This window comes from Ailuropoda melanoleuca, chromosome 2, assembly GCF_002007445.2.
Source record: "Ailuropoda melanoleuca isolate Jingjing chromosome 2, ASM200744v2, whole genome shotgun sequence".
NCBI lineage: Eukaryota > Metazoa > Chordata > Mammalia > Carnivora > Ursidae > Ailuropoda > Ailuropoda melanoleuca.
This window is the reverse complement of record NC_048219.1, coordinates 170573737-170599452: the sequence shown is the minus strand read 5'-3', so window position 1 is coordinate 170599452 and position 25716 is coordinate 170573737. Positions and strand designations below refer to the sequence as shown.

Genomic DNA, 25716 nt, shown 5'->3' with positions numbered 1-25716 from the left:
CCCCCCGCCCCCCCGACCAGGGGCTGGCTTGCACGTTAACCATTCCCAGCGGGAGGGGAGCCGCCGCAGGCCTCGCGCGCCCCCTCCTGGACGCCCGGCAGAGCGCTGCGCTTACACGTGTGGGGACGGGGTAAAAAGCTCCTCTAGCTCCCGCTTTGAATAAAAAAAGGAAGAAGAACCATTTTCACACTTCAGCCTTTTTTCCACTTTAACGTTTCTTCTACCCGAAGGAGGAAATTTAACAGAGGTTCTGCTGTTGGGTTTCTCTCCTTTACTTCACTCTCCTTTCATTCCATCTCACGGCCTCTTATTCATGCAGTACATTTCTTCCTTTGATTAAAAACACCACCACCACATTTTTAGGGGCGCCTGGGTGGCCCTGTCGGTTAAGAGGCTGTCTTGGGCTCAGGTCGTGATCCCAAGGTCCTGGGATGGAGTCCTGCATCCGACTCTCTGCTCAGCGGGGAGCCTGCTTCGCCCTCTCCCTCTGCCTGCAGGACCCCCAGCTTGGGCGCTCTCTCTCTGTCAAATAAATAAAATCTTAGAAAGAAAAGAAAAGAAAGAAGAGAAGAAAAAGGAAGGGAAAGGAAAGGAAGGAAAGAAAGAAAAGAAAAAGAAAAGAAAGGAAAAGAAAGAACATTTTTAATTATACAAATAAGACCTGAATTTGTTTGCCTTATATCAAGTTAAAATATTGCAGATAAAGGCAAAGTCTTTTTCAACCATAATTCCCAACCCAGGTCGAGTTCCTACTTCCACGGAGGTAAAATGGTTGTAGTAGATCTTTGCATTTGTTTGCAGCGTATGTATGCATTTTCAAATATGCGTACATGTGCGTGTGTGTGCGTGTGCATGCCCAAAGTGCGTGGCAAACGGCTAGTATCTATTCAACTTAAAACCTGAGACTCCTGCCCGCACATGTAAGCTCAAGGAGGCAGGTAGAGCTTGGTCTGCGGCAGCGTTGCCTGTACTTTTGAAAAACTGGAAACAGCCTCACGTCAGTCAGTTGAGAATGACTAACTGAACCGTAGGACCTATTCTATGATGACCCACCGTAGGCCCGCACCTGCTAACCTGAAATGCTTCTCAACTGCCCAACAACGCATGCCACATGATAACATTGATATTAATAATATAAAGTTCACTGATCCAAAACTATGCGAGGCGTTGGAAGCTGTTTGAGCATTTGGGTGAAGCAGCAGATGGACCCATGTCACTGAGAGAGGACACAGAGTGCACACCAGCCAGAGGGTGACTGTATGTCTATAGGTCAGCTCCTTCTGCCTGCCCTTCCATCTTCCTTTTTCAGGCTGTTCCCCTAGACCAATGTTCCCAAGGTGGCCAGCCCCTCTTCACCTCGTTCTCAGGAAGGAGATGAGGCCACAGAGTGTACCCACAGCTGCTTATTACATAGAGTAATGAAATCCAGTCTCCCATCCAGAAGAGTAGGAGCCAAGGGCCGGTACACGGTGCCCCAGGAGCTGGGCCAGGCTGGGTCAGGTCAGGACTAGCACTTGGGTGCCATTCAGGAAGCAGAATGTGATGTGAGGAGAGGCAAGGTTTGGGGGGGAAATCCTCAACGAGAGCTGAGCTGATTACTATTAATTCTCAGAGCCTTGGTGACTTCAAAGAGAAGCAGCAACTCCAGGTACACATCCATGTGGAAAACAGTGGAAAGATGAGAAAGTTTAAGTAGAAGGTGGTGGATAGAAGGGAAAGAGTTCTTTCTTCTTTTTTTAAGATTTTATTTATTTATTTATTTGAGAGAGAGAGAGATCATAAGCTGGGGGAGGGGCAGAGAGAGAGGGAGAAGCAGACTCCCTGCTGATCAGGGAGCCTGATGTAGGGCTCAATCCCAGGACCCTGGGGATCAGGACCTGAGCCAAAGGCAGATCCTTAACCGACTGAGCCACCCAGGTGCCCCTGAAGGGAAAGATTTTTTGAGCCAAGGAGAAGGTGATTCAGCTGTCTTTCGTAGAAGCCTTTGGGGAAGGAGGTTTTCTGGGCAGGAACCTAACTTAAGCAAAGGACTATTGTCATGGGTTTTTGAAACCTAAAACTCTTGTTAATGTTGAAATCCTGTAAAGAAAAGCATCAGGTAAAAATGAGATCATGAAACTGCATTGTGAGCATATGAACACCGGCATCATTGTGTCTGAACCAAAACCTAACACCGTTCACTTTTCGAATATATGTAATTAGTATGTATTATAAATAGAATCTATACAGATAATTATCATGTTCCTATGGTGAAGTTTTAGGAATGTGGCTTAAATTCAAACCAAAAGCCAAAGATTTATTTTCTGTATTTCTTGCTTTAGAGTGTGGTCAGCATCAGGAATGAACTGTGGAGAACTCTTGAGTCCATTAACGTGCTCCACAGGAAAAGAAGGTAGGACCCACGTGTGAATGTGCAAACACGGACAACAGAGACAAACCAAAAGCATTTCCCTCTGCTTTTAGGGGAAAAAAATTCTACAATGTTATCACCATGCTTTTTTTTTTTAATTTAGAAGAATTCCTTAAACAGAGAAATAGTAAGCCCAATAGGAAGGTAATAGGGGACGTTGGCTCTGTTCGAGTTGTTAAGGATAACGTAAATCATCTGGCTAATTATATCAAGATTGGAGGATGGTGGGGAACAGCATGGGAAAAAGAGAGAAACTGTTATCACTGGTGGTCATTATAAGCACAACACTGCCTTAAAAATTTGTCCAGAGATGACTACTAAGAATGTATCTTTCTTGTCTGCTATCAAATCCCTGGGCTGACTCCCCTGTGAAAAATCCATCATAAAGATACATTTGAAACTCCAATTATGATCAAGGATTTTAGAGTCAGACTCCCATTTCACCTGAGTGTGACTGCCTGGTAGTTTGAGGGCTCTCCCTTCAGAGATGCCCACTTTGGGTGGGACCCCAAACCAAATTCCAAGACCTCTTCAAGATCCTGGAAATTGGTAATTGGTAATTAGGAATTTCAAAGATTCTAACATTGAGAAATCTTGTTGCATTTCCCATCAGTGAGATAATTTCTACAAATTCCACAAATATGCCAACCACACTGATTAAAGATAAGATTGTACTTTACTCAGCCAATTTTAATTAATTAATTAATTAATTAATATACTCCATAACACGGACTAGTTTAGGCCTGGGCTGGCAGATATATGGCAACAAATACAAAGAAGAAAAAAGTTGCCAGAATAAAGAGGCAATAAGCAATTATTAAGTAATAGAGTAGTTAATATATGTCGTATGTCATATAATGTGACTGTCCAGAGGTTTGAAAACTGGAGACCAAGTCCAAAATCTCAGATCGTATCAAGCTCTGGAGCAATTAGCCATGGAGACAAAAAAAAGTAGGGAAGGAGATGGGAGGTGTTGGAGGTGAGGTTGGGGGTCCTGGTTTGCAGTTTCAAGTAGGGCAATCAGGGGTGGTCTCATTGAAAATACGATGGTGAGCAATGACTTGAAGGATGTGAGAGGTAAGGAGAGGAGAACCTGGGGAAGGAGGGTTCCAGGCAGAGAGGCCAAAGAGCAGACTCCCAGGGAGGACATGCCTGGTGTGTCCAGCATAGCCAAGAGCTCTGTGTGGCTGCAAGGCAGTGAGTGAGCAAGAGGAGGCAGAGAGAGGAAAGGGGGTGTTGGCCCACTGTTGGGCCTTGTCTGCCTCTGAAGGACTTTGGCTTATTCTAAACAAGGAGGGGGACCATTGGAGAGTTTTGAGCAGAGGAGTGACATGATCTGGATTATGTTTTATTTTATTTTATTTAATATTATTATTTGGTTTGTGCGTGTTTGTTTATTTAAATGTTTTAAAAGAATTGCCCTGACTGCTTGGCTCATTCTTAAACCAATAAACCACTAGACTTAGGAAGAGAAGCCAAAACAGACCCACAGTTCATGAATTGCCTGCCTCGTTGTCCCTTCCCTCTCCTGGTCAGGTGTTAGGTGTTTAGCCATGACATGTATGTTTTCGTTCTAAACAGAGTGATTCCAGACAAAGGGATAACAAATCAAGTCAGGATTCAAATTTAAGTAGCCAGTTCAGGTGTGCTGTCAAGAGGACTCCATAACAGGCATCATGAGTTCTCCAAAATACTTCTAATGCCAGTGAAAGGTCAGCGGTGCATGGCGAATGGTCGAACTGATCAATGTGAAATAATAGCGGAGGCACAGAAGCCTCCAGCATCTTCGTCCACAGAGAGGACTCACAGCACATTTCGCTGGGGAGCTAGTTAGTGTGTTGGCCTCTTGCCCTTCCGACTCACTCAAACGTGCCCTCTTTGCAGGTTCCTTAAAAAACAGTTCAACCAATACAAAGACAAGTTGCAAGCCATCTATGCCTCGCAGGAAGAAAAAAGTTGCAGATTTGAAACCAAGATTCACAGACTTACAGCCAGCCAGGATAGCCTGCGGACCCAGCTATGGCAGATGGGGCAGTATCTCCAGGTATGAAGTGTGGGAGACCCTGGCCATCCGGACCACCCGGAAATCGGACCTCAAATTCTCTGGCAGTGGGAGGACTTCAGCCTGAAGCTTCTCACCTCACTTTGATCAGCCTCTTCTCTTTCCCTCTTCTGTCCAGACCCTCACCTCCTCCTACTTTCATCCTCCGGACTATATCCTTCCCCTTCTTGAAGGCAGTGCCACTTGGAGAATTGGCGGCACCATATTTGTGCCAGTTAGAAACTACGGATCTAGAGTAAAGCGGTCCTTTCCAGCTTTGATGCTTAGCCTCTTGGTATCTGCATCCTTTTTACACTCTTAAAAAAATTTTGAGGATCCTGAGGAGCTTTTGTGGGTTGTAACTATTGCTCTTTACCATGATCAAAATTAAAAGTCAGAAGTGGTTTTAAAGTGTATTAATTTAAATATGAAATAAAGCCATTATATATGTAACAATTTTAAACAGTAAATACATATTTTAAAAAAAACCCTTAGAAGAGTGACACTGTTTTATTTTTTTTTTACAAATTTCTTTAGTGTCTGGCTTAATAAAAGACAGATTTTTCATAACTATTTCATTCAATCTGTTGCAAGATGTTTTTGTTGAAGTATATGAAGAAATCTGGCCTCATAGAGATTTGCAGTTGAAAAAGAATAATATTTTAATAGTCTTTTCAAATCATTGAAGATCTTTTTCTTCAGTCGTACACCAACACATAATAAGTGCTTGTTTCTTGAAGGATAGTTGCAGCATTATATCTGAAACCATATCTCCTCACATTCTGTTTCGTTAAAATACAGTGTTCTGTTGTGCTCTTTGAATCTTCTACCCATGCATGATTTTGCAGCATGATACACTGGTAATTTGGAAGTTCACTGAGCTCTGCCAAACTTCCTAATGCTCATTACACAATATCCACCACCCCGCCCCCCGGCTAAAAAAAAATCACATTCATTAATATCACCATTAACCTCATCAGGAAAGTCTTTAGGAATTAGAAAGCTGTTACGCACATGGTGGTGGATGCAAGTTTTCTGAAATTCTGATTTTTGCTTAAAAACTCAACTGTTAGGGGGTGCCTGGGTGGCACAGCGGTTAAGCGTCTGCCTTTGGCTCAGGGCGTGATCCCGGCGTTATGGGATCAAGCCCCACATCAGGCTCCTCCACTATGAGCCTGCTTCTTCCTCTCCCACTCCCCCTGCTTGTGTTCCCTCTCTCGCTGGCTGTCTCTATCTCTGTTGAATAAATAAATAAAATCTTTAAAAAAAAAACTCAACTGTTAAAATTGGCAATACATATTGTTGGTTGTGTCCTTACTGTGCCAATCTCACTTCACTCATTTTTGAGAAAATATTTGCCAAATAGCCAAGTCTGAATAACAGTCCACAAGTCATTCTTTCACACAGAAGGCAACTTTGTGTTTCAATAATATTAAAGGTATTTTATACACTTCCCATTTCATCATATACAATATTAAACAGACAAGTTATGATTCAGAAAAGTTAAGAGTTTTTGTTAGACCTTCCAGGATATTCTTGGGGCACCGGGGTGGCTCAGCCGGTTAGGTGTCTGCCTTCGGCTCAGGTCATGATCCCAGGGTCCTGGGATGGAGCCCTGTGTTGGGCTCCCTGCTCAGTGGGGAGTCTGCTTCACCCTCTCCCCTGCCCTCCCCTTTTGCTTGTGCTGTCTCTTGCTTTCTCTCTCTCTCTCTCAAATAAGTAAAAAAATCTTTAAAAAAAAAAAAGGGGGTATTCTGAAGTGGACCTGGTTGTTGTTGTTATTTGGTTGGGTGGAGTTTTAGCTGGGAGAGCACGATGTGAAGAGTACCGTGACCACTAGTGCTGTTTGGTGCTTCCTTGATTTGTACTAAGGCACCAACAAATTGAGACTTACCTACTTTTGACTTTTCACCATCTGGGCAAATGTCAACACAGTGACCATCTAAGTATCATTGTAAAAATAATTTTGACCTCACAGGCCTCTAAAAGGGTCTTAGGGATTTCTGGGAGTCTGTGGACCACACTTTGGGAATTGTGGTTTGTAGGGAGCATACGCCCTAGATTTTATACCTATGGCCTATTATGAACCCCCCCCCACATACCTACCTAGGTGGATCATTATGAACATGTTTTATCATAATGCATTTTAGCTACCAATTCAATATATGCTGATGTTCTCAGAAATTCCTTATGAGGGGCGCCTGGGTGGCTCAGTCGTTAAGCGTCTGCTTTCGGCTCAGGTCATGATGCCAGGGTCCTGGGATTGAGCTCCGCCATCGGGCTCCCTGCTTGGTGGGAAGCCTGCTTCTCCCTCTCCCACTCCCCCTGCTTGTGTACCCTCTCTCACTGTCTCTCTCTGTCAAATAAATAAATCTTTATTAGAAAGAAAGAAAGAAAAAGAAAGAAAGAAAGAAAGAAAGAAAGAAAGAAAGAAAGAAAGAAGGAAAGAAATTCCTTTTGATATTTTTAGAACCTGAATATTTAGGACCTAGAATTTCCCCAAATTCCTCATGATTACTCCCTGTTATATTTTAGAATCTGAGCTGTTGTATCTTTTGTAGATAGTTTTAGAAGGACATTGACTAACAGCATAAAGTAAAATCAATAATAATGGATTTAGAAAGGAGAAAGAAAAATCCTGCATTAAAATTTCTTACTAGAAGATTAAAACTTAATGCATTTATGAAAAAGGTACGATAAATGTTGATTTCTTCACAAAGTGTTCTTTATCCAGGCAGTGTTACAGCCACCCCATCCTTCAGCTTCTTCCTGTCACAATATGATTTCCAAGGGTGTCCATGGAAAGGGTGAAAGGCTTGGCAGGGAAGGAGATTCTTCCCAGGTCACGGATGCCACTGAGGATTGTTCAGAATGGGAACCTCGTGCTGACCCAACCACCGTTGACAGAGGTCACCAAAGTCAAGCGAATGCAGAGCATCCTCCACCAAATTCAGAACCGCCAGAGGCCGTTTTGCAGCTGATGTCAACACAAAGCGCCAGGGCACAAAGCCAGGCACAAAAGTTCTCAAAGGAAATCTTTAGCTCCCCACCTGGTTCCCAGGAAGGACCGCCACAGGACACCTCCCAGATTGTTCCCGCTGAAGTGAACAGTCCTGCTCTGGCACCGGCAGAAGGGAAAGAGACACTTAACATCCAGGAGCGAAAGGATGAGCTAAAGGAAAGGGAACTTCAAAAACTGTTGTCAAAACTTGCAGATGTCTTCAGTCTAGAAATGCCGTCAGGTAAGATTTTCCCAATCAATGGAGATAGCGATGGCCAGGGATTCAGGCTGCCTTTTAAACACTTAAATTTTTTTAAGGCAGGGGGCAGAGGGAGAGGGAGAGAGAATCCTCAAGCAGACTCCCTGGTGAGTGTGGAGCCCTACACAGGGCTCGAGCCCACGACCCTGAGATCATGACCTGAGCTGAAATCAAGAGTCAGATGCTTAACTGACTGAGCCACCCAGCTGCCCCTAAATACTTGATTTTATAACATTATCCCAACAGCTACAACTCATCTAGTGAGTAACAGTCAGAGTTGTGAACCTTTTGGACACCGGTAGCATCTGTGAACTTCAGGTCTAGTATTGCCCAATTCACAGGGTTTTCGTGAGCATTGATGGTGATAGACCATAAGAGATTTTACTCTAGCACCTGACACAATCCAAGCATTCAATAATAGGAAATAACTACAAATATTTTAGGAACCAGCAGCTTTCATAAGCTGAACTGGAGAAACAAAAACAAAAAATAAAAATGAGATGAAGATGTCAAAGACTAAAAGACTTTTCTAGAAAGAAAGCCAAGTTTGTATGTGAAATTTAAATTATATAGCATTTACATTATAAAATATTACATTATAAAATATAAATAAATAACAAATACTAGATCATTTTGCTATTGCAGTTATAGTTATCAATAGTACTACAACAAATATCACTGGGCAGCTTGATGTTACCACTTAAAAATGAGGGTAATAATTATGCTCTTTTCTAGAGGATCATTGATTAAGTTTCTATAATGTAAGTAGTACCATCATTATCACCCCCATCTTCTTCATAAGCTATGGCTCATTGCTAAATTCTGAAGGCTCTTTTAAAAATATTTTTAAACTACGGTCATTTCTTCTGTTTTGGACTAACACTGTCTTAATTATAGTGTTTTGTTACCTTAATATATCTATATACCTATATCTGTGTCTTTTTTGAAAGCCTCAGATCTTTAATGTTCCAGGGATCATCTAGAGATTTGTGATAAAACTAAGGATAACATTCTCACATGTTTCTGAATTGGAAGACACCTTCCCAAAATATTTCTGAATTGGTGGATGAGTTTGCTAGAGCTGCCATAACAAAATATCTACCACAGGCTGGACAGCTTAAACATCACAGATTAATTTTCTCATAGTCCTGGAGACTGGAAGTCTGAGATCAAGGTCCCTCTGTAGGCACCCCTATCCAAATTTGGTCTTTTTATAAAGACACTACTCATACTGGGCTAGGGCCCATCCATATAACTTCATTATAATTTAATTAACTCTTTAAAGAATCTACTCCAGATATATTCACATTCTGAGGTACAGGGGTGAGGACTTCCACATATGAATTTAGGGAGGGAGACACAATCCATCCCATAACAGTTGGAGAGCTGTAAAATCAGGACATCATAATGTCAGTTGTATATTGAAGCTGACAGAGCTGAGTCAATGAAGTAATCATCTGGTGATTCTAAAAATCTCTACCGTGAAGAGTTGGGGGCACAATCCTTGTATTAGAGAAGACAAGATCACAAAGAAACCAGAAGCATGCTCAGACTGCCAGAGACAAAGACAGGATGGGAACTCCTTGTGCCTGATTCTGAGGCCGACACAAGAGTCCACCCACTGTGTTTCCGTCTTAAGTTCTTTGGGGTCGTGATGAATACTCAAAGTGAAGTCAACATCTACTTGAACTTCTTAGGAAAATTTCACATAAAAATTTGACTTCTTTTCTACAAGTCTTTTAGTCTTTAACATCTTCATGTTGTTTCTCCAGCTGAGCTTATAAAAGCTGCTGATTCCTCACAGACCTCACAAATCGAGTAGGCTGTGTTGCACATTCCAGATTGCTAATAAGCTAGGCTGACTACACACATTGGGAAGACATTATCCTAACGCTTATGCAGCTTGATACCTAAAACTAAAAGATCCATGCATATTTTGTTACTTTATCAAAGCCTATTTATAAAAAATATCTATATATCTATATATGCACATATGATTATATTATTAAAAGGAAAATCATGAAAGGGTAAAGCTTATTTCTACATTTAGATGATGCAATAATGTATAAAGATGCAATTAGCATTGTCCAATCTTGTAGAAAATGCAAAAAAGGTCTCAAAATATTACCTCATCTTCCACTTAAAATTTAAATACAACTATTGAGATGTTTCTGCTGAAAGTATGCATTATTATACAAAAGTGCTTATGATGTTAGCAAGAAGGCGCACATTTTCCTTTCTGTTGTTACAGTAGTGTATACTTTGTGATGATTCAGCAAATGTTAGTTTATAAGATTTTAACTTACAGTCTTCTCTTATATCAGCCTTGTTTCCTTAATGTTTTTTTTAAAAAGATTTTATTTACTTATTTGAGAGAGAAAGCAAGCGAGTGACTGAGAGAAAGAGAGAGAGAGAGCATGATGTGGGGTGGGGAGCCCAATTCCAGGCTCTGTCCCAGGACCCTGGGATCATGACCTGAGCTGAAGGCAGACGCTTAATCAACTCAGCCACCCAGGCTACCCCCTCCTTAATGCTTTTAAGCTAAGCGTAGGATCTATGTCGATCTCCATGGCTATTTGCATTTATTAAACACTGTCACTCCTAATTCGAATATTTCTAAGTAAGTTTATGTCTCTGTTCAGTCTGGTTTTGAATATGATCCTGTTCGCAAATTCTACTTAGCCATTGGCATTTTGGATTTTAAAAGTACACTGTACAACTTATGCATAATCTATGCGTGCTTGACAAAATTACACCAAACCGAATCAGAGCCGGAAGTGTGATAACTACAAATAAAGAGGTGGAAAGGCAAACAAACTAAATTAGGGTATTGGTTACCTTTGTTTTATTTCTCTGTCATGGATGCATCAGATAACAGCTCTATTTTTGTCATTTTGGTCATTTTACTACTCCAGTTATTTTTTTTTAACTTGAGAATTATTTGGAAAATTAGAAAGTTCCCTTGTTCATAACATGCTAAGATTTACTCAGACAGTGTCAACACATCCAGCCAGTGTTGTGATCGTCCTTGTGATTCAGACAGGCTGGACCAGCTTCATCCAGGGTGGAAATCAAATGCGAGCCAGCAGGAGGCAAAAGCAGTGTTTATTGAAGATATATATACAGAGAGAGTGACAGAGTGTCCAGGAGACTCAGAAAGGAAAAGAGGGAGTCCCGTCTTTGCTTGGGATCTGGCTTTTTCTCTGATTTCTTCCCATTCAGCTTTCCCTCCCGTCCCTATGGTCCTCTGCACTGTTTCTTATATTCCACATATGCGTGAAACCATATGATAATTATGCAGAGCAAAATAAGTCAATCAGAGCTGACTGTCCCTTTAGACTGGAGTTTTGCTAAGGAATCAACACATTTAGGAAATTAAGATGCACTTTACATTACTTAAAACTTAATAAGACTTGGGGCGCCTGGGTTGCACAGCGGTTAAGCGTCTGCCTTCGGCTCAGGGCGTGATCCCGGCGTTGTGGGATCGAGCCCCACATCAGGCTCTTCCGCTATGAGCCTGCTTCTTCCTCTCCCACTCCCCCTGCTTGTGTTCCCTCTCTCGCTGGCTGTCTCTATCTCTGTCAAATAAATAAATAAAATCTTTAAAAAAAAAAACTTAATAAGACTAAAACAGCAAGCCTGATGGTCAGTTTGGAGGCAGTTGTAGACATTTACTGAATAGCGCCATTCAGTAGCAAGACAGGATAACAGGATTTCAGGAGACCGCGAGAGTGTAACAGAAAGCTTGTAGAAGAGTTTCCCCAAACCTCTTGGAATTCCAAACGTGGGGCTGAAAATCAGTAGCAAACAATCTGCTTACACTTTCAGTAAAGGAATTCAATTTGAAAGTGTCTAACACTATTTGCTTCTGTGGTGACAAAAAAAAGACATAATACTCTAGTTTTATTTTTGCATTAAATTATTTTCATTCCATTTGTGAGTGAAATTTCCTGTGTCCTCTCTGAAACCCTTTCCCCAGCTCCTCTCCCATCCCTCTTTGTCATCTGTTTATCACTGTACGTTTTCGGGATGAGAAGGGAAGCCCAGGGAGCGGATGTGGGAGGGTTAGTCCTGTTCCTTTCTTCTTCACATGAAACCATCATCAAAGTATTATTATAAATAATCAGAAAATGAAGCTTGAACTTTATAGCAGAGTCTAAGAAAATGAAAAGCAGTGCAAGCTCAGGAGAGAGAAGTGCAACACCTTTTCTTTAGCTCATTTATTTAAGACGGTGGTCTTCTCAAATATTGCCTGGAGGTCTTGGGTGGGGGGTGGGTAATACTGAAATCTTGTTGAATCTTTCTCTGTCTCTCTCACTCTCTCTCAAACATATATATGTGTGTATGAATGTATGTATGTAAGAAAAAGTAGAAGCAATTTCTCTCGATGGGAGAAGATATAGACTTCCAGCAACTAAGTTCCACGAAGGTAGAAAAAAAATTTCTAATGGATTCATCATTCATTCACTCATCTATTCATTCAACAAATATTCCTCCAGGGTTTACTATGTGCTGGATGCTAGGCATTCATTTTGAAAGGGGTACATTAAGTTTTTAAGATACTCTAGCATTAAAAAAAAAAAAAAGATACTCTGGCATTGTGTGGAGAATGGTTTGGAGAAGGGCAAGGGGAGAGCACAGAGACCCCGTAAAAGCCTGTTGTAATCTAGGCAGGAAGTGGTGGTGGCTTGGCCTGGGGGATGGAATACACTTATTGTAATGGGGGAGCTGAGATGGGGGACAGCACATCAGGAGTTCTGTCTGGATCACATTAAGTGTGAGTTTCTTGAAAGACAGCGAAATGGGAATATCAGAGTGCCCATCAACGTATACAATCTGGAGCTCACGGGAGAAGTCTTAGTACAGAGTAGATATACAGTACATATGGGTTTGCTTAATTAGTTGTTCTTGTAAGGAAGACACGGGCTCAGCATTTCTGTTTCCCAGCAGAGTAATCCTAGGACCAGATAACCTAAGACTTTTTAATCTCTATATCTATCATTCTGGTAGCCTGATTCATTTAGACACCTGATAGGTTTTTAATTACATTGAAGTGAATTATGTTCCCATTTGTATTTCCTTTGGACTGTCGATTTCACAGGTATTTCTAACATCTCATTAGGCTACCACCTGTGCTGTACATTAATTCAGTCCCAACATGTGTGGAATCCCAGGCGTATGCCAAGCATCATGCTAGGCGCTAGGTGGATGTATATCTTTGGCTTTTTTTTTTAACATTCCAAGGGACTGAAGCTTAAAAAGAAAACAGCCAAATAATAAGAAAACTGCCCATGAATGAAATGGATTATTGCTTTTCTATTTCTTTATTGCTGTATTTTAAGTTTTTATCACTATGGACTGAGAAGCAGAATATCCTAAAATAAGTTTGCCTCTGGACAAGGTTTTTTATTCAGGCAATAAAATATTGTTTATTTGAGGTTCTTATAGTTCTAGAACAGTGTTAGAGAATAGATAGATTTAAAAAGCCATGAATCCTCTCCTCTTACATTCAACAGAAAATAGCACAGAAGAAGCCATTATATAAATCATATGACTAAATTGTGTAACTATTAAGTCTTTCTAAGTTTTCATTCCCTGAGATTTTATATTTTAGTTAATTACACAAATAATGTCATCCTACAGGCTCATCACACTATTAAAATGCCTAAGTGTACAGGATTTTTAAAAAATGGATTCATTCATTGTGTCCTTCACTCCTTGCCACCAGTTTCTCAAAGATAATGACTGTTAACAGTTTAGTGAGTTTTCCCTCCAACTTTTTTCTCTGTATATTTGTATGTCTTTCTTTTCTCAACATAAGTTAGATTGTCCTTTTGCTTTTTTTTCACTTGATAATATACCTTAGACATTGAACCATTTCATTTTTTATCACGGGTATAAATGTACCCTCGCTTATTTATCGGTCTATAATAAAATTGCTTCCAATTTTTTATGACCATAAGAATGGTTTGGCGAGTATCTTTATGACCTATATCTTTGTAATCATATGTGAATATATTTGTAGGATCAATTCCTAGAAATGTAATTCTTAGGTTAAAAATTATGCATATCAAACTTTTGGTTGATAACTGCCACACCATAGATCTTTCTGCCACGCAATCCCTATTATAAGAGATGGTAGGGGACCAGTCCAACCATTCATCAGTAGCTACACAGCAGAGGTTCTCAAAGCATGGTCCCTGGACCAAGGGCATCAGAGTCACCTGGGACCATATTCGAAATGCTACTTCTTGGTCCTCCTCCCTGATAAACTATATCAGTTAGGGATCTCCAGGGGAACAGAACCAATAGGATAGAGATATAGAGAAATAGAAAGAGACTTATTTTAAGGAATTGGCTCATGTGATTATGGAGGCTGACAAGTGTCAACATCTGTCAGTAAATTGGAAACCTAGCAGAACCAATGGGTGGAGGGCCGGTGCAAAAGCTGGCAGGCAAAGGACTCTGGAAGAGCTGATATTTCGACTGGAAGCTGAAGGCAGAGGAAGACTGATGGGGCAGCCTCAAGGCAGTCAGCCAGAAGGAGTTCTCTTACTCAGCTTTTCTGCTTAATTCAGGCCTTCCACTGATTGCATGAGGCCCAACCACATTAGAGAGGTCAATCGGCTGTAGTCAGTCTGCAGATTCAAATATTAATCTTATCCAGAAACACCCCACAGCACACCCAGAATAATGTTTGACCAAACCTCTGGGCACTAGTAGCCAATCAGGTTGATGCATAAAATTAATCACCATGTGTACTGAATCAGAGCTCTTACGGTAGGAGGCGGCAATCTGTATTTACTCTCTCCAGGTGATTCTGATATACATCAGAGTTTGAATACCACTGTTCTGGAGTGGGCTTTCTGGCTACTCAGATTTGTGTTCAGAGTCATGGAAAATGCCCTTTAAGAACTCATAACCAAATTGTATTAGTAATCGGTCATGGCAAATAATAGCCATCTTATTCACCAGCTGGTAGAAAAAGGGCATTGTCATCAGGAACTGGGGAGAAATGGTTTCTGTATCTTCTCTGAGCCAGAGCTTTAGAAAGATCAGCTTGAAAACCTACAGGCACTTTCTCTGAAAGACTCTCCTGTTTGTTGATTCCAGGCCCGCAGCCTTCAGTAAACATGGACCTGTACTGTGGAGCTGAGCTGGTGTGCAAGGCCTTCTCTGCCCTTGTTGACCAAATCACCTTGTCCAGCTTGAGGTGATAAGAAGTCCAGGCTCAAAGGCCCCTTGGGATGATGATGAAACATATTTTCAAAATCTATACTGAAAGAAGTAAGCCTTTTGCTTCTCAATAATTTGGTGAGCAGCATGAAGAAAACGAAACTTTATTTTCTAATCTCCCTACTCCTGTGTCTTAGTTCTTCAGTTCAGAGTAAATCCTCGGGAGTGAGGGGTGGTAGAGGGAAATGGCAAGAAGAGGCCAAGTTAAATCTGGATATGCTGAGTTTCCCACAGAGGGCTATTCTTAATGTGAATACCTTGGTAGTGATATTCAAGTGTGTGATTTACATGGATTCATGCAGCTGTTCTCTTCAAGTATCATTTAAATAAGTGAATCGAAGACCAGCTTTTCTATCTGGATGCTCTTGATGGAGAAGAGGCAAAGAACTAAACACACACACACACACACACACACACACACACACACACACAATTGAATGTATGCAAAACTGGTGAAATCTAAATAAAGTCTGTGGATTGTACCAATGTCAGTTCCCCAGTTGCATTATTGTACTATAATGATGCAAGATGTTACTACCATTGAGGGAAACTGGATGAAGAGTATACGAGACGTCTCTGTATTATTTCTTATAACTGTATGTGAATCAACAATTATCTCAAAATAAATTTATTTTGAAAACATAACATTTCTCACTAAAATCCTATATCCAATGACTTTGGCTAAATTACCTGTCGGCCTCCTTTCTCTGCATGTATGATTGGGGTATAGATGTTTAATTTAATAATGTCCGAATATATAGCTAATATTTTTTTACTATTAGAGCACTTAGTTTCTAAGCACTTTATAAGTACTAACTCATTTAATCCTCTCAACAAAACTAGCAAGTAGATATTTCATTTTATGAGGGAATTATGGTACAAAGAGGGTCAGGAACTTGTCAAAAGTTGCTTGGCCAGTAGCTGATGAAGTTGAGATTTGAACCCGGCTTCTGAGCCTATACTCTGCTCTGCACTTTCTCACGATAAATAGTGCTCTGATTCCAGTTTTTGGCCTACTATCTTGACGTGCACTCCATGTTGCTCTTAGAGAGGCTATGGGTTTTTATTTATATGATCCATAATTTCTAGTACTGTTCCAGAAGAAAATAATGTCCAATTGAATAGGATTAAGACTAGGTTATCCCTGTTCAATCTCATGCCAATATTTGCTTTTCAGCCTATTACAAATTTTTTATTTTGATTATATTCACTGTCCTTCTCACTTTACCCCACCTTGTTCCTTATAAGCTTAATAAGCATCCCCTAGAACTCTAATCAGCAAGCTACACCCCACAAGCCAAATCCTGCCCACTGCCTGTTTTGTCCAAGCTATGAGCTAAGAGTGGTTATTAATCATAAAAAATGGTTGAAAGAGTCAAAAGAAGAATATGTTGTGACACCTGAAAATGATATGGATTCAGATTTCATTGTCTATAAACAAAGTTTTATTAGAATACAGCCACGCTCATTCATGCACATAGTGTCTATGGTTACTCGTATTCCACAAAAGCAGAATTGATTATTAGTTGCAACAGAGACCAGATGGCCTACAATCATATGATATTTGCTATCTGATCCTTTACAGAAAAAATTGGCAGCCCCTGTTGTATAGTACCCAGGGGAGGCAAGAGCAAAGGGCAGGCTTTTCTGTGAGCAAGAGCGGCATTTCTTCCATGATTTATAAGAGATAATAAATTTACATGACAGTTTTTAGGAATGTGATGAAAGGTATTAGAGAAAATGGCACGAAAGTAGAACCATGAGTCCGCGAAGAAATACAGCATGGCAGCTTTGAACACACTCATTCTGCTAATGAAGAAAAGCTGAGCCGGGTCCCCCTCCACACTTCCTTCCGCAGACTCGTTTCCCCTGTTCTTAGGACTAGGTTAATTCTCAATTGCAGCCATGTCTTCTGATAACCTTTTTTTTTTTTTTGCTCTTTTATCATCTTTATTTAAGTATAATTGACATACAATAAACTGCATATATTTAAGATGTGAAGTCTAAGTTTTGGCATATTATACACCTGTGAAACTGTCACCACAATCAAGTCGTGAACATATCCAACATCGCCAAGAATTTCTTCAAGCACTGATTGTTGAAAAGACTACCCTTTCTCCACTGAATTGCCTTTGCATCTTTATCTAGGGAATATCTAAATAAGTATATTCCGATAACCTTTAGATGAGGTTTTGAGTTTAAGGAGGCCCCTCAACCTTCCGTGAAAAAATATTTCCTGACACTTCCTTTAGATCTGGAAAAGGCAAATAAATTGCTAACGTATCTAAAATTCAAACTGGTTGTCGAGTATTGGTTGTGATAAAACAATTGGAAAGATGAAGTAATTAGAGATAAAAAATCACATTGTATCTGGATCTCAAATACATTTGCTCATTGGACTTCTCTGTTGTGAACCTCATCAGGTCTGTTCATTTTTCAGGGAAAACTTTTTTATGGATTCTTTTATTATAATGCTGTTCATTTTACTTTTAGTTTGCTCTGCAATGCAAAGTGTAACTAACCACTTACACAGTTTAATATCTAATCAAATAGGAAATACGCTAATTGGAAAATACTTATAATTACTGCTTTTATTAGGGTGTAGATTATCAGTAATGGAGGGGCGCCTGGATGGCTCAGTCGTTAAGCGTCTGCCCTCAGCTCAGGGCGTGATCCCAGTGTTCTGGGATCAAGCCCCACATCAGGCTCCTCCGCTAGGAGCCTGCTTCTTCCTCTCCCACTCCCCCTGCTTGTGTTCCCTCTCGCTGGCTGTCTCTCTCTGTCAAATAAATAAATAAATAAAATCTTAAAAAAAAAAGATTATCAGTAATGGAAACATCAAATGTTGAAATAAAGAGACTCCAATAATGTTACTTGGGGTCCAGAGCTTTTATTAATTTTTTTTCCATTAGAAGAATGCTTTATTTGCCATTTTTGTGCATATTTTTTGTTTGTTCTTTGTTTTATATAGTATTCAAAAATATTGTTTCAAACAAGATTTAGGTATTACAGTCAGTAACTGGTAATTAATAAATATAGTCCTTTGTATGCCTGTACATAAGCAGTGGTTAAAGGCTTGGAAGTCATGCAGTGTATTCAAGTTAAATGTATGGCCCTCTAGTTCATTAACAATATCCAGCATTCCAGAACAACTTATTAGAGTGAACACAAACAGTGTGACTTGCCCAAGCCCCTGGTCCTCTTTGGAAGCTATTATACGTCTCTCAGACAGTGGGGTGATCTGACAGGAAAGCCATCATTTGAAGGAACATGCTAGCAGGCTAGAAGAATGAAACCTGAAGTAAGTACTCTGAGAGACTGTGGCTTATGATTTATCTCTGGACATTCCCACCATTTCAAGTAAACGAATGATCAGTAGTTAAGAAAAACATACTTGTTTAATTCCAAGATGTGAGTTAGCGCTGAGGTGAGATTTATTTTCTCTTTATTTCCAGACCACTGGTGACTTTTCCGATGAACTTAGACCCACTCCTGTGCAAGTACATGCTTATCAACCCCTCAATCAACTCTTTCTTCTTTAGGAAAGGTGTTCTTAGTCGCTGAGAATATGCACCTGAAAGTAGAGAAAAGGAACTCATTGTTAGAGCACCAAATTATTCTCAGGTTAATTAAATGGCAATAAATTGGTTTTAAAAGAAAGTTTGTTGGGGCACCTGGGTAGCTCAGTCAGTTGACAATCTGACTCTTGGTGTCAGCTCAGGTCATGGGATCAAGCCCCATATCAGGCTCTGTGCTCAGCAGGGAGTCTGCTTGAAGATTCTCTCCCTCTCCCCTCTCCCACTCTCTCTCCCACTCTCTCTCCCCCACCTTCTCTCTGTCAAATAAATCTTTAAAAATAAAAAATAAAAGAAAGTTTTTTGTTTCTGTCACTATCAAAATTCTCTATAAATTTATTGTCAGATATGTGTTCTTTGCAGTTTAGTTAAATAACAGAAGTTGAGTAAATTATAAGAAATACATTTCCTTGTTAATTAATGTGTATGTATTAAGATGTTTTTCTGATTAAAAAAGTAAAAATGGTCATTATATAATTTATATATTAAAGTTTTATGCATATACAGTTTACACCATAATTTAGTTAACCATTACATTTAAATCATTTCCGAGTTTTCTGCTGATAAAAACGGTATTGCAGTGAAGATCCTTGTACTGCATTGTGGGCCACATCTCTGAATGTTTCCTTAGGATGGATTTCTAGATGAGTAATTTCCGAAGATCTTACTAGGAAATTTCTTGGAATAAGTGAAGTAAAAAATCAAGCATTTGTGGGGGCGCCTGGGTGGCACAGCGGTTGGGTGTCTGCCTTCGGCTCAGGGCGTGATCCCGGCGTTATGGGATCGAGCCCCACATCAGGCCTCTTCTGCTATGAGCCTGCTTCTTCCTCTCCCACTCCCCCTGCTTGTGTTCCCTCTCTCGCTGGCTGTCTCTATCTCTGTCGAATAAATAAAAAAAAAAATCAAGCATTTGTGAAACTAATTTTATATATATGTGTATATATATATATATATATATATATATATATATATATTCCTGAAGCATTGTTTTCTCTAATGCTTGGTGTTTAAAAAATAAACAACAAATAACATTTGCCAGCTAGTTAGACACCAACTGCAAATATCATCAAATGATAAATCTAATTTTAATTTTCTCATCATGAAAGTATGCAAAGACTCACAACTTTTCTGGAACATTAAACTGCCAGTCTTAGGCAGGCAGGTTTTTCTGCTTCTCTCACTGGCAGAGCAAGGTTTGTTGAAGGAAAAGGCCATATTTTTTGATACAAACAAGGATGTATTTCAAAATCCCTTCATTTGCATTGAAGCCCTTACTAACCTAGGAGTTAACCTTAACTGTTATTCTCTATCTGGAAGTTATCAGTCTACTCTTTTCCTAAATCAGTTAATAACTCTCTCTTTCACTCTCTCTCTCTCTGCCATGACATAACGCATCATAATTTGTGGTTAAGCTGGGTTACACCTTCTTTACACTTTCTAGATATTTCAGCATTCAGTTATTGACTCATATGTTTCTAGACTAAATAACAATGATCTTTTGAGTCTTTCCCCAAGAGATGATATCTCTAGCCCTCAGAACTTTTGGAATTCTCATATCTGGATGCGCTCTGCTCCTGCTGAGCATTGTTACAAACCACTATCCTATCCAGGTCATCACCTAGCTCAATAAACTGTCCTTGAGGTAAAGCTCTTCCAGACTCTAACCATAGTTAAAGATCTGCCTTTCATAAATTCCTTTTTTATAGAATCACAGAACATTAGAATGGAGAATGTAAAGAGACTTTATGGGCCTTCTAATTCTTTCCACATCCCTCTATTTCAGATGAAGAAACTGAGGGCTAAATAAGTTAATGAAGTTAATTGAAGTTATATAGCTATTTAATATCCCTTGTTTTCATACTTATTTGCCCAATATTGACAAATACGATATATTAACATACAAAATTATATAGGAGTTTTATGTTTTTAACAAAACATGATTCATAGCAACATTTCTCAAGTGTCTTTAAACTATTTAAATTTGAGGACATCAAAATAACAAAAACCTTTCTGCGTATTATGTAGACACAGTAGTTCTTTCCTTCTGCTCTGGTGATTTGATTTCCTGAGAACTATAGAGACAAACATCTCTTCACCCTCACCCCCATCCCAACCTGGTAGTATATTAATCCCCCAAGGACAATAGAAAAAATTAGTGGAGAATCTGTGCAGGTACATCCAGAGCTCAGTTGAGCCACTAGAGATTTGATCAAGCCTCTTGAGATGAAATCTCAATGTTCCAGCTACTATTTAACTTTTAGACATGGTGTCTCCTTGACCCGAGACCCTCTTTGACTGTGATTATACAATCCAAATGGAAAGTCTTGTTTCCTGATCTGCAAACAATTGTTTATGTCAAACATTAAAATAACTTCAATAAAGTAAAATATTCCTTCCTGCTGCATAGCCACTCTGGCTAAAGTTTGCAGACCAGCTGAGTCAACAGTAACTCTGTAGCAAGAGAAAAGAAGTGGCTCCCAAAGCTGAAGACAAATCTACTACCTTTAAAAAAGAAGAAGAAGAAAGAATAAGAAGAAAGAAGAAGAAGAAAACGCTATGTTGAAATATGCTCAAAAAATTACACGTAGCTTCAGACTATTCTGATAGCAACATTGCAAGCAAGCAAACTGAAAACTATCTTAGAGAAAGACCTTGTGTGTGTGTGTATGTTCGTATTTGTCTGAACACAAATATTATTATTTTCATTTACTCTGTACTTTAGTAATTTAAAGTGAGTGCAAGATACCAAAAAAAAAAACCCCAATAAATATTGGTATTGACTTGAGAATGACAACTAAATATAAGAATGGAAAAGAGTCCTATACTACAAATGAAGAAAACATTCAATTCTTGTTGATGCTGATATCTGAACAGCCTCTGTTTAAAGTAGTTTTTAAATATTGGTAACCAACACTGAAAGACACTTTTTTTGTATTTCTTTAGTAGCTAAGCTGGTAAAAGAATGTTTCCTCTAAAAACGGAAATTGGTTTAAGCTACAATAACACTTGCCAAAATTATAAATGTATCTATAAATAACAGCAGTGGATTATCTGGTTTAATGGATCAGCAAATCATGAGGATTTTTAGCTAGTGAAGTTAAAACAAACTAAATATATAAAGGTTCTATAATATCTTGGGAAAGGATTGATCTAGAACTATTACTGTTATGTATGGTGACTAACATAATATAATAAAAAATATTATTATAATAAAAAATAAAATAAAATCTTTTTAAAAATTTAAAAAAATTTAAAAAAAGAACTATTACTGTTAAGTGCTATTCTAATAGAGAAATTATAGGGATATATAACAAATCTCACAATAAAATATACAAATATAAAAGTTAGTTATGTCTCAGTTTTGGACTAGTGCATAAGTAATTCTAAGAGTTACTACCTCCCAAACAGCCCTTGCTGCAACGATTGGAAGCTCATTGGTTGAAACAACATTAAAAAAGGAACAAGAACAATATGAATAGGGCTAAGTTATCTATTCCTCAGCTTACTCACAAGGGCTCATTTGCTCTAATCCTAATTCTATAAAGGATATTTCTTTTAGTGCCCCCAGAGAAGACTGTTTTTGAATATAATATTTGTACCAGTGAGAATCTCTAAATTTGTCGGAAGTTCCAAATCACTAAAACTTAATCATTCTGCTTGCTGGAAGTTAATTACATATTTGAGATTTGTTCAAAAAGAAACAAGGAGTGAATTTGCAAGCCACCCAATTTTTCTGCCCTTCATTTCACCGAATAAATACATCGCAAGGAGCCCCTCCATTTACATGGAAGCCATTTTTTTTTCTATTTAAAAGGGTGAGAGCTCGTGTGTTATGAATATTCCCCAGATTTACATTCAAATCTTCTGAAATCCATAGCATGTAAAGACAGGTTATGACTACTACTATTCAGGCTAATCACTTTATACTTTTGTGTTGTGTTTTGGGAATCATGCTTTTCCTCACTTGTCTTTTTACTCTTCCTTGCTGCTGTTCACATGAAGTATGAGAATGAGGACAATATGTTGATATACACAGCTACCATGAAATACAAAAGGAAGTGCTATCTTCCTATCACATGTGTGCTCTTGTGTTCTCTTGGGTTCACTCCTGAGAGCGCAATGAATTCCCCTAAAGCCATTTCCCTCTTCCTCATTGAGCCCATTCATACTTGATCGACCCTTTTGAAAGACATGGGACCTAGAGCTGACCACCTTGTTTTCGCCCTGTGTGCTGTGGATGCACTGCTGAAATCTTCTCTTCCTTCCCAGCCAATTGCCTCCTTCCTAAGCCATGGTTCCTCGAGAGGACACAGTCCACATAGATGTCCCAGAACAGTTGGGCCAGATCCCAAAACAGTGCCCCATGCTTCAAGTTCTCAGATGACTTCAGGTAGATCATAAAATCCCAGAAACCTGAAACAGTGTTAGAAATTCGAGGCTTCCGCATTTCCAGGAGGAGCACTGAAGAAGATTCCCAGCACTGAGGATCAGCTTGGTTAAGAGCCAGCAGGTCTGTCTGGCTATGGCAGAAGAAAGGAGACACACAGCACATTCCCACAATGAGCAGGGAGCAGGTAAGAGTCAAGGGGCAGTAGATCCCTCTTCTGTTCCCAGGATCGGCCATGGTGCTGAAACTGCATAGAATGGAAATATCTTACACATCCTTGCTTGAGCTCCACTCAGTAATGAAAATAATTATGTCTTTAAAAACCTTGGTGCCAGCAAAGGAAATACACCATTGTCCCTAGGAAAAGTCTTATCATACTTCCCCTAAGTCCCATTCTATCTAAAATGACTCATTGCCAAGCCACGTAGTATAAAACCAAGATATTTAGATTAGGAAGTGTTTATTCCTAAGACATGTTCTTTTATGAGATGAATAAGTGAACTTGTTTTTCCCTAGTACAGAGGAACATAATTTAAAAGAATATCAAGTAAAAATTTAAAATCTTGCTGCATGGCTTTAATTATTCAATAATATCATAATTTAGCCTACCTATTCTAATCCAGGACTCCCATGCAATTAAGCATTTTAATATATTTTATCCTTAGACGTTTTCTTATTTGGGGTGACTTTCAATTTTTAAAAAGCATAAGAATTGTAAAATGTTATAAATAAAAATGAACATAAGGTAGTGTGCTAAAAGTATGGGAACCAAGGGGTATATATTTAATCCATTAGAGTAGAATCAATTGACATTTTATCAACACCTAAAATGCTCTACGATTCTGATATAACTTTCATAAAGATGATGTTTTATCATTTTTTTCTTCTTGCTATGAATCTCAAGAATTTTAATGAAAACATTTGCCTTTCATTCAACTTTTCTGGCTCTCAAAGCCTGCTGCAATAAAATTAAACCATATAGGGGTCCCTGAGTGGCTCAGTCAGTTGGTTGGGCCTCCAACTCTTTGTTTTGGCTCAGATCATGATCTCATGAGTCCTAGGGTCAAGCCCTGTCCTCCACCCCACCCCCTCTATGCTTAGCAGAGAGTCTGCTTGAAGATTCTCTCCCTCTGCCCCATCCCCCCACTCTAATAAATAAATAAATCTTTAAAAAATTAAACTATATAGCACTTTGAGATTATTATGTTACACTTCAGACAGTGCAATGAGAAATAACATCCTTAAAATAATACTAATCTAAATTTTCTTTTTTCTGAGGGAAAAAAGCTTAACTGACTCCTTAAGACTACACAAAATGTATATCACACTTACACAACCCTAACATAAAGAAAAAACAGGAGGACATATACAGCTCACTTTCAGTTCTATCTTATATTTCCAAACCTTTTAGATGTCAGTATCACGAAGGCAAGCAAGGCACAGCTCATGGGAATACGTCTATACTGGAACATTTAAGGATGACACCATAAGATTGAAACTCTCTCTTCTACACAGCAGCGGAACATACTGAGGCACCCTTAAATCAATATTTCAGAAACACCTTTGAACCTGCACGTTCCTATTTGGAAGAGGCATGTTGAGATACAAGGTTATTCAAAAATATTTCAGATCACTTACACAGGATCTCTCCCTGAACAAAATTATATTCAATATGTCCTCTTCTGAACTAAAATATCAAAGTCGAGTTGCCCCAAATGCTGTTTATCCTTAAGGAACAAGTCCAAGTGTCAGTGCTAAGTTATTGGAAGACAAGAGGGCAGGACGCTGTCCAGTGTGCTGAAGTTAGTGTCGTCCAGGACTCTGTCTGCTCGCACCACAGCACTCATATTGGCTCCTTTAGGTTCCCTTTTCAGGATAGTCTTCCCCGAGCCTGGAAGTTCCTCAACCCTGGGGTCTTTCGTGCGCCCCGCTCAAGCCCCGCGCTGTGCTCGCTGCGTCCCGATCCCACACCTGGTTCAAAGGCCTCACCCTCTTTAGGGCGGAGCTGCCAAGGACCTGCTGTGTCCTTTGTGCCCCATTATTTTCTTTACACGGAGGCTCAACTCCCAGGTCTCAGGAGAGCACCCCTTCGTACTTACCTGCTCAACCTTCCCTGGATTCCCTGTACTGTGTGAAGAGGAAAAGCTCAGGCTGCTTCCCCAGCGAGTGACGGTCCCCAGCCCCGGCGTCCTGAAGGCTACGGTGCCTCTTAAGCAGTGGGAGTGTTCGGCGCCTCTCCAAGTCTACGTCAAAGCGCCGGGAACTGCCGCCACCTCTCGCCCCCAAGTCCATCTCCGGAACCCTCTTCCTCCCTCCATCCCCTGGAGATCTCACTTCAGGTAACAAGCAGCTTAGCCGCACACGCCCTCACTGACCCTAACCTGACGCACACCTACCCTCCACCCAGTGGAACTGAGTCTTTATGCGGTTGGACTTCCCGGTCTTACCTCGGAAGGAGCGACGCTCCTGGCAGGAACTGGAAAGTTGGGACCCAGCTCCGCGGCAGTCTAGGAGCGAGTGGGGCTCCCCAGATTCCCACCCTTCAGGAATGCCTTGTTTGAGAATAAAGAGATGTGAGGGAAGCCCCGGGACTCTTGGGGTCAGAGAAGGCACGTGGGCGTCCGGACAGCGGTCGGAAAGGGCTCAAAGGAAATAGGGCGCCTCCTAAAGACGTCTGAGTGTGAATATCTCCTGTCTGCCTGGAGTCCACAGCTGGGAGGAGAAAAATGCACCTGGGGCAAAGATGGAGGGAGGGAGGGATATGGCGTTGCTGGCAGCTCCCCCGTCTGGGGAGAGGAGACCCCATT

At 40.0% G+C, this 25716-nt stretch overlaps 2 protein-coding genes across 3 annotated transcripts in view; one reads left to right on the top strand and one right to left on the bottom strand.

Annotated features, from left to right (window-relative positions):
- Positions 1-15249, top strand: part of DYTN (dystrotelin) — a 50924-nt gene extending 35675 nt beyond the window's left edge. Inside the window, exons 10-12 of the mRNA XM_002920491.2 lie at positions 4295-4454; positions 7186-7693; positions 14825-15249. Coding sequence (XP_002920537.1) covers positions 4295-4454; positions 7186-7693; positions 14825-14928 — 772 coding nt within the window. The 3' untranslated portion in view covers positions 14929-15249. The remainder of the gene's footprint in view (positions 1-4294; positions 4455-7185; positions 7694-14824) is intronic.
- A 2586-nt stretch (positions 15250-17835) lies between these two features.
- Positions 17836-25446, bottom strand: FAM237A (family with sequence similarity 237 member A). 2 transcript variants are annotated; one of them, XM_002920492.4, is made up of 3 exons: positions 25357-25446; positions 22735-23156; positions 17836-18521 (listed from the first exon to the last, which is right to left on the bottom strand). In XM_002920492.4, exons 2-3 carry the CDS (start codon positions 23144-23146, stop codon positions 18382-18384), a joined length of 552 nt encoding a protein of 183 aa, XP_002920538.1. In that variant the 5' UTR covers positions 23147-23156; positions 25357-25446; the 3' UTR covers positions 17836-18381. The 2 variants fall into 2 exon arrangements, with proteins under 2 accessions (XP_002920538.1, XP_034500351.1); XM_034644460.1 differs by lacking the exon at positions 25357-25446 and adding an exon at positions 25009-25107.
- Positions 25447-25716: the final 270 nt, after the last annotated feature.

Bases quoted from the DNA above. Each gene is read 5' to 3' on its own strand.
- FAM237A (XM_002920492.4), bottom strand. From the start codon at position 23,146: ATGGCCGATCCTGGGAACAGAAGAGGGATCTACTGCCCCTTGACTCTT. The intron at 18,522-22,734 runs GTGGTCAGCTCT...CTCTACTTTCAG, and splicing joins GCACACAGGGCGAAAACAAG to GTGCATATTCTCAGCGACTA.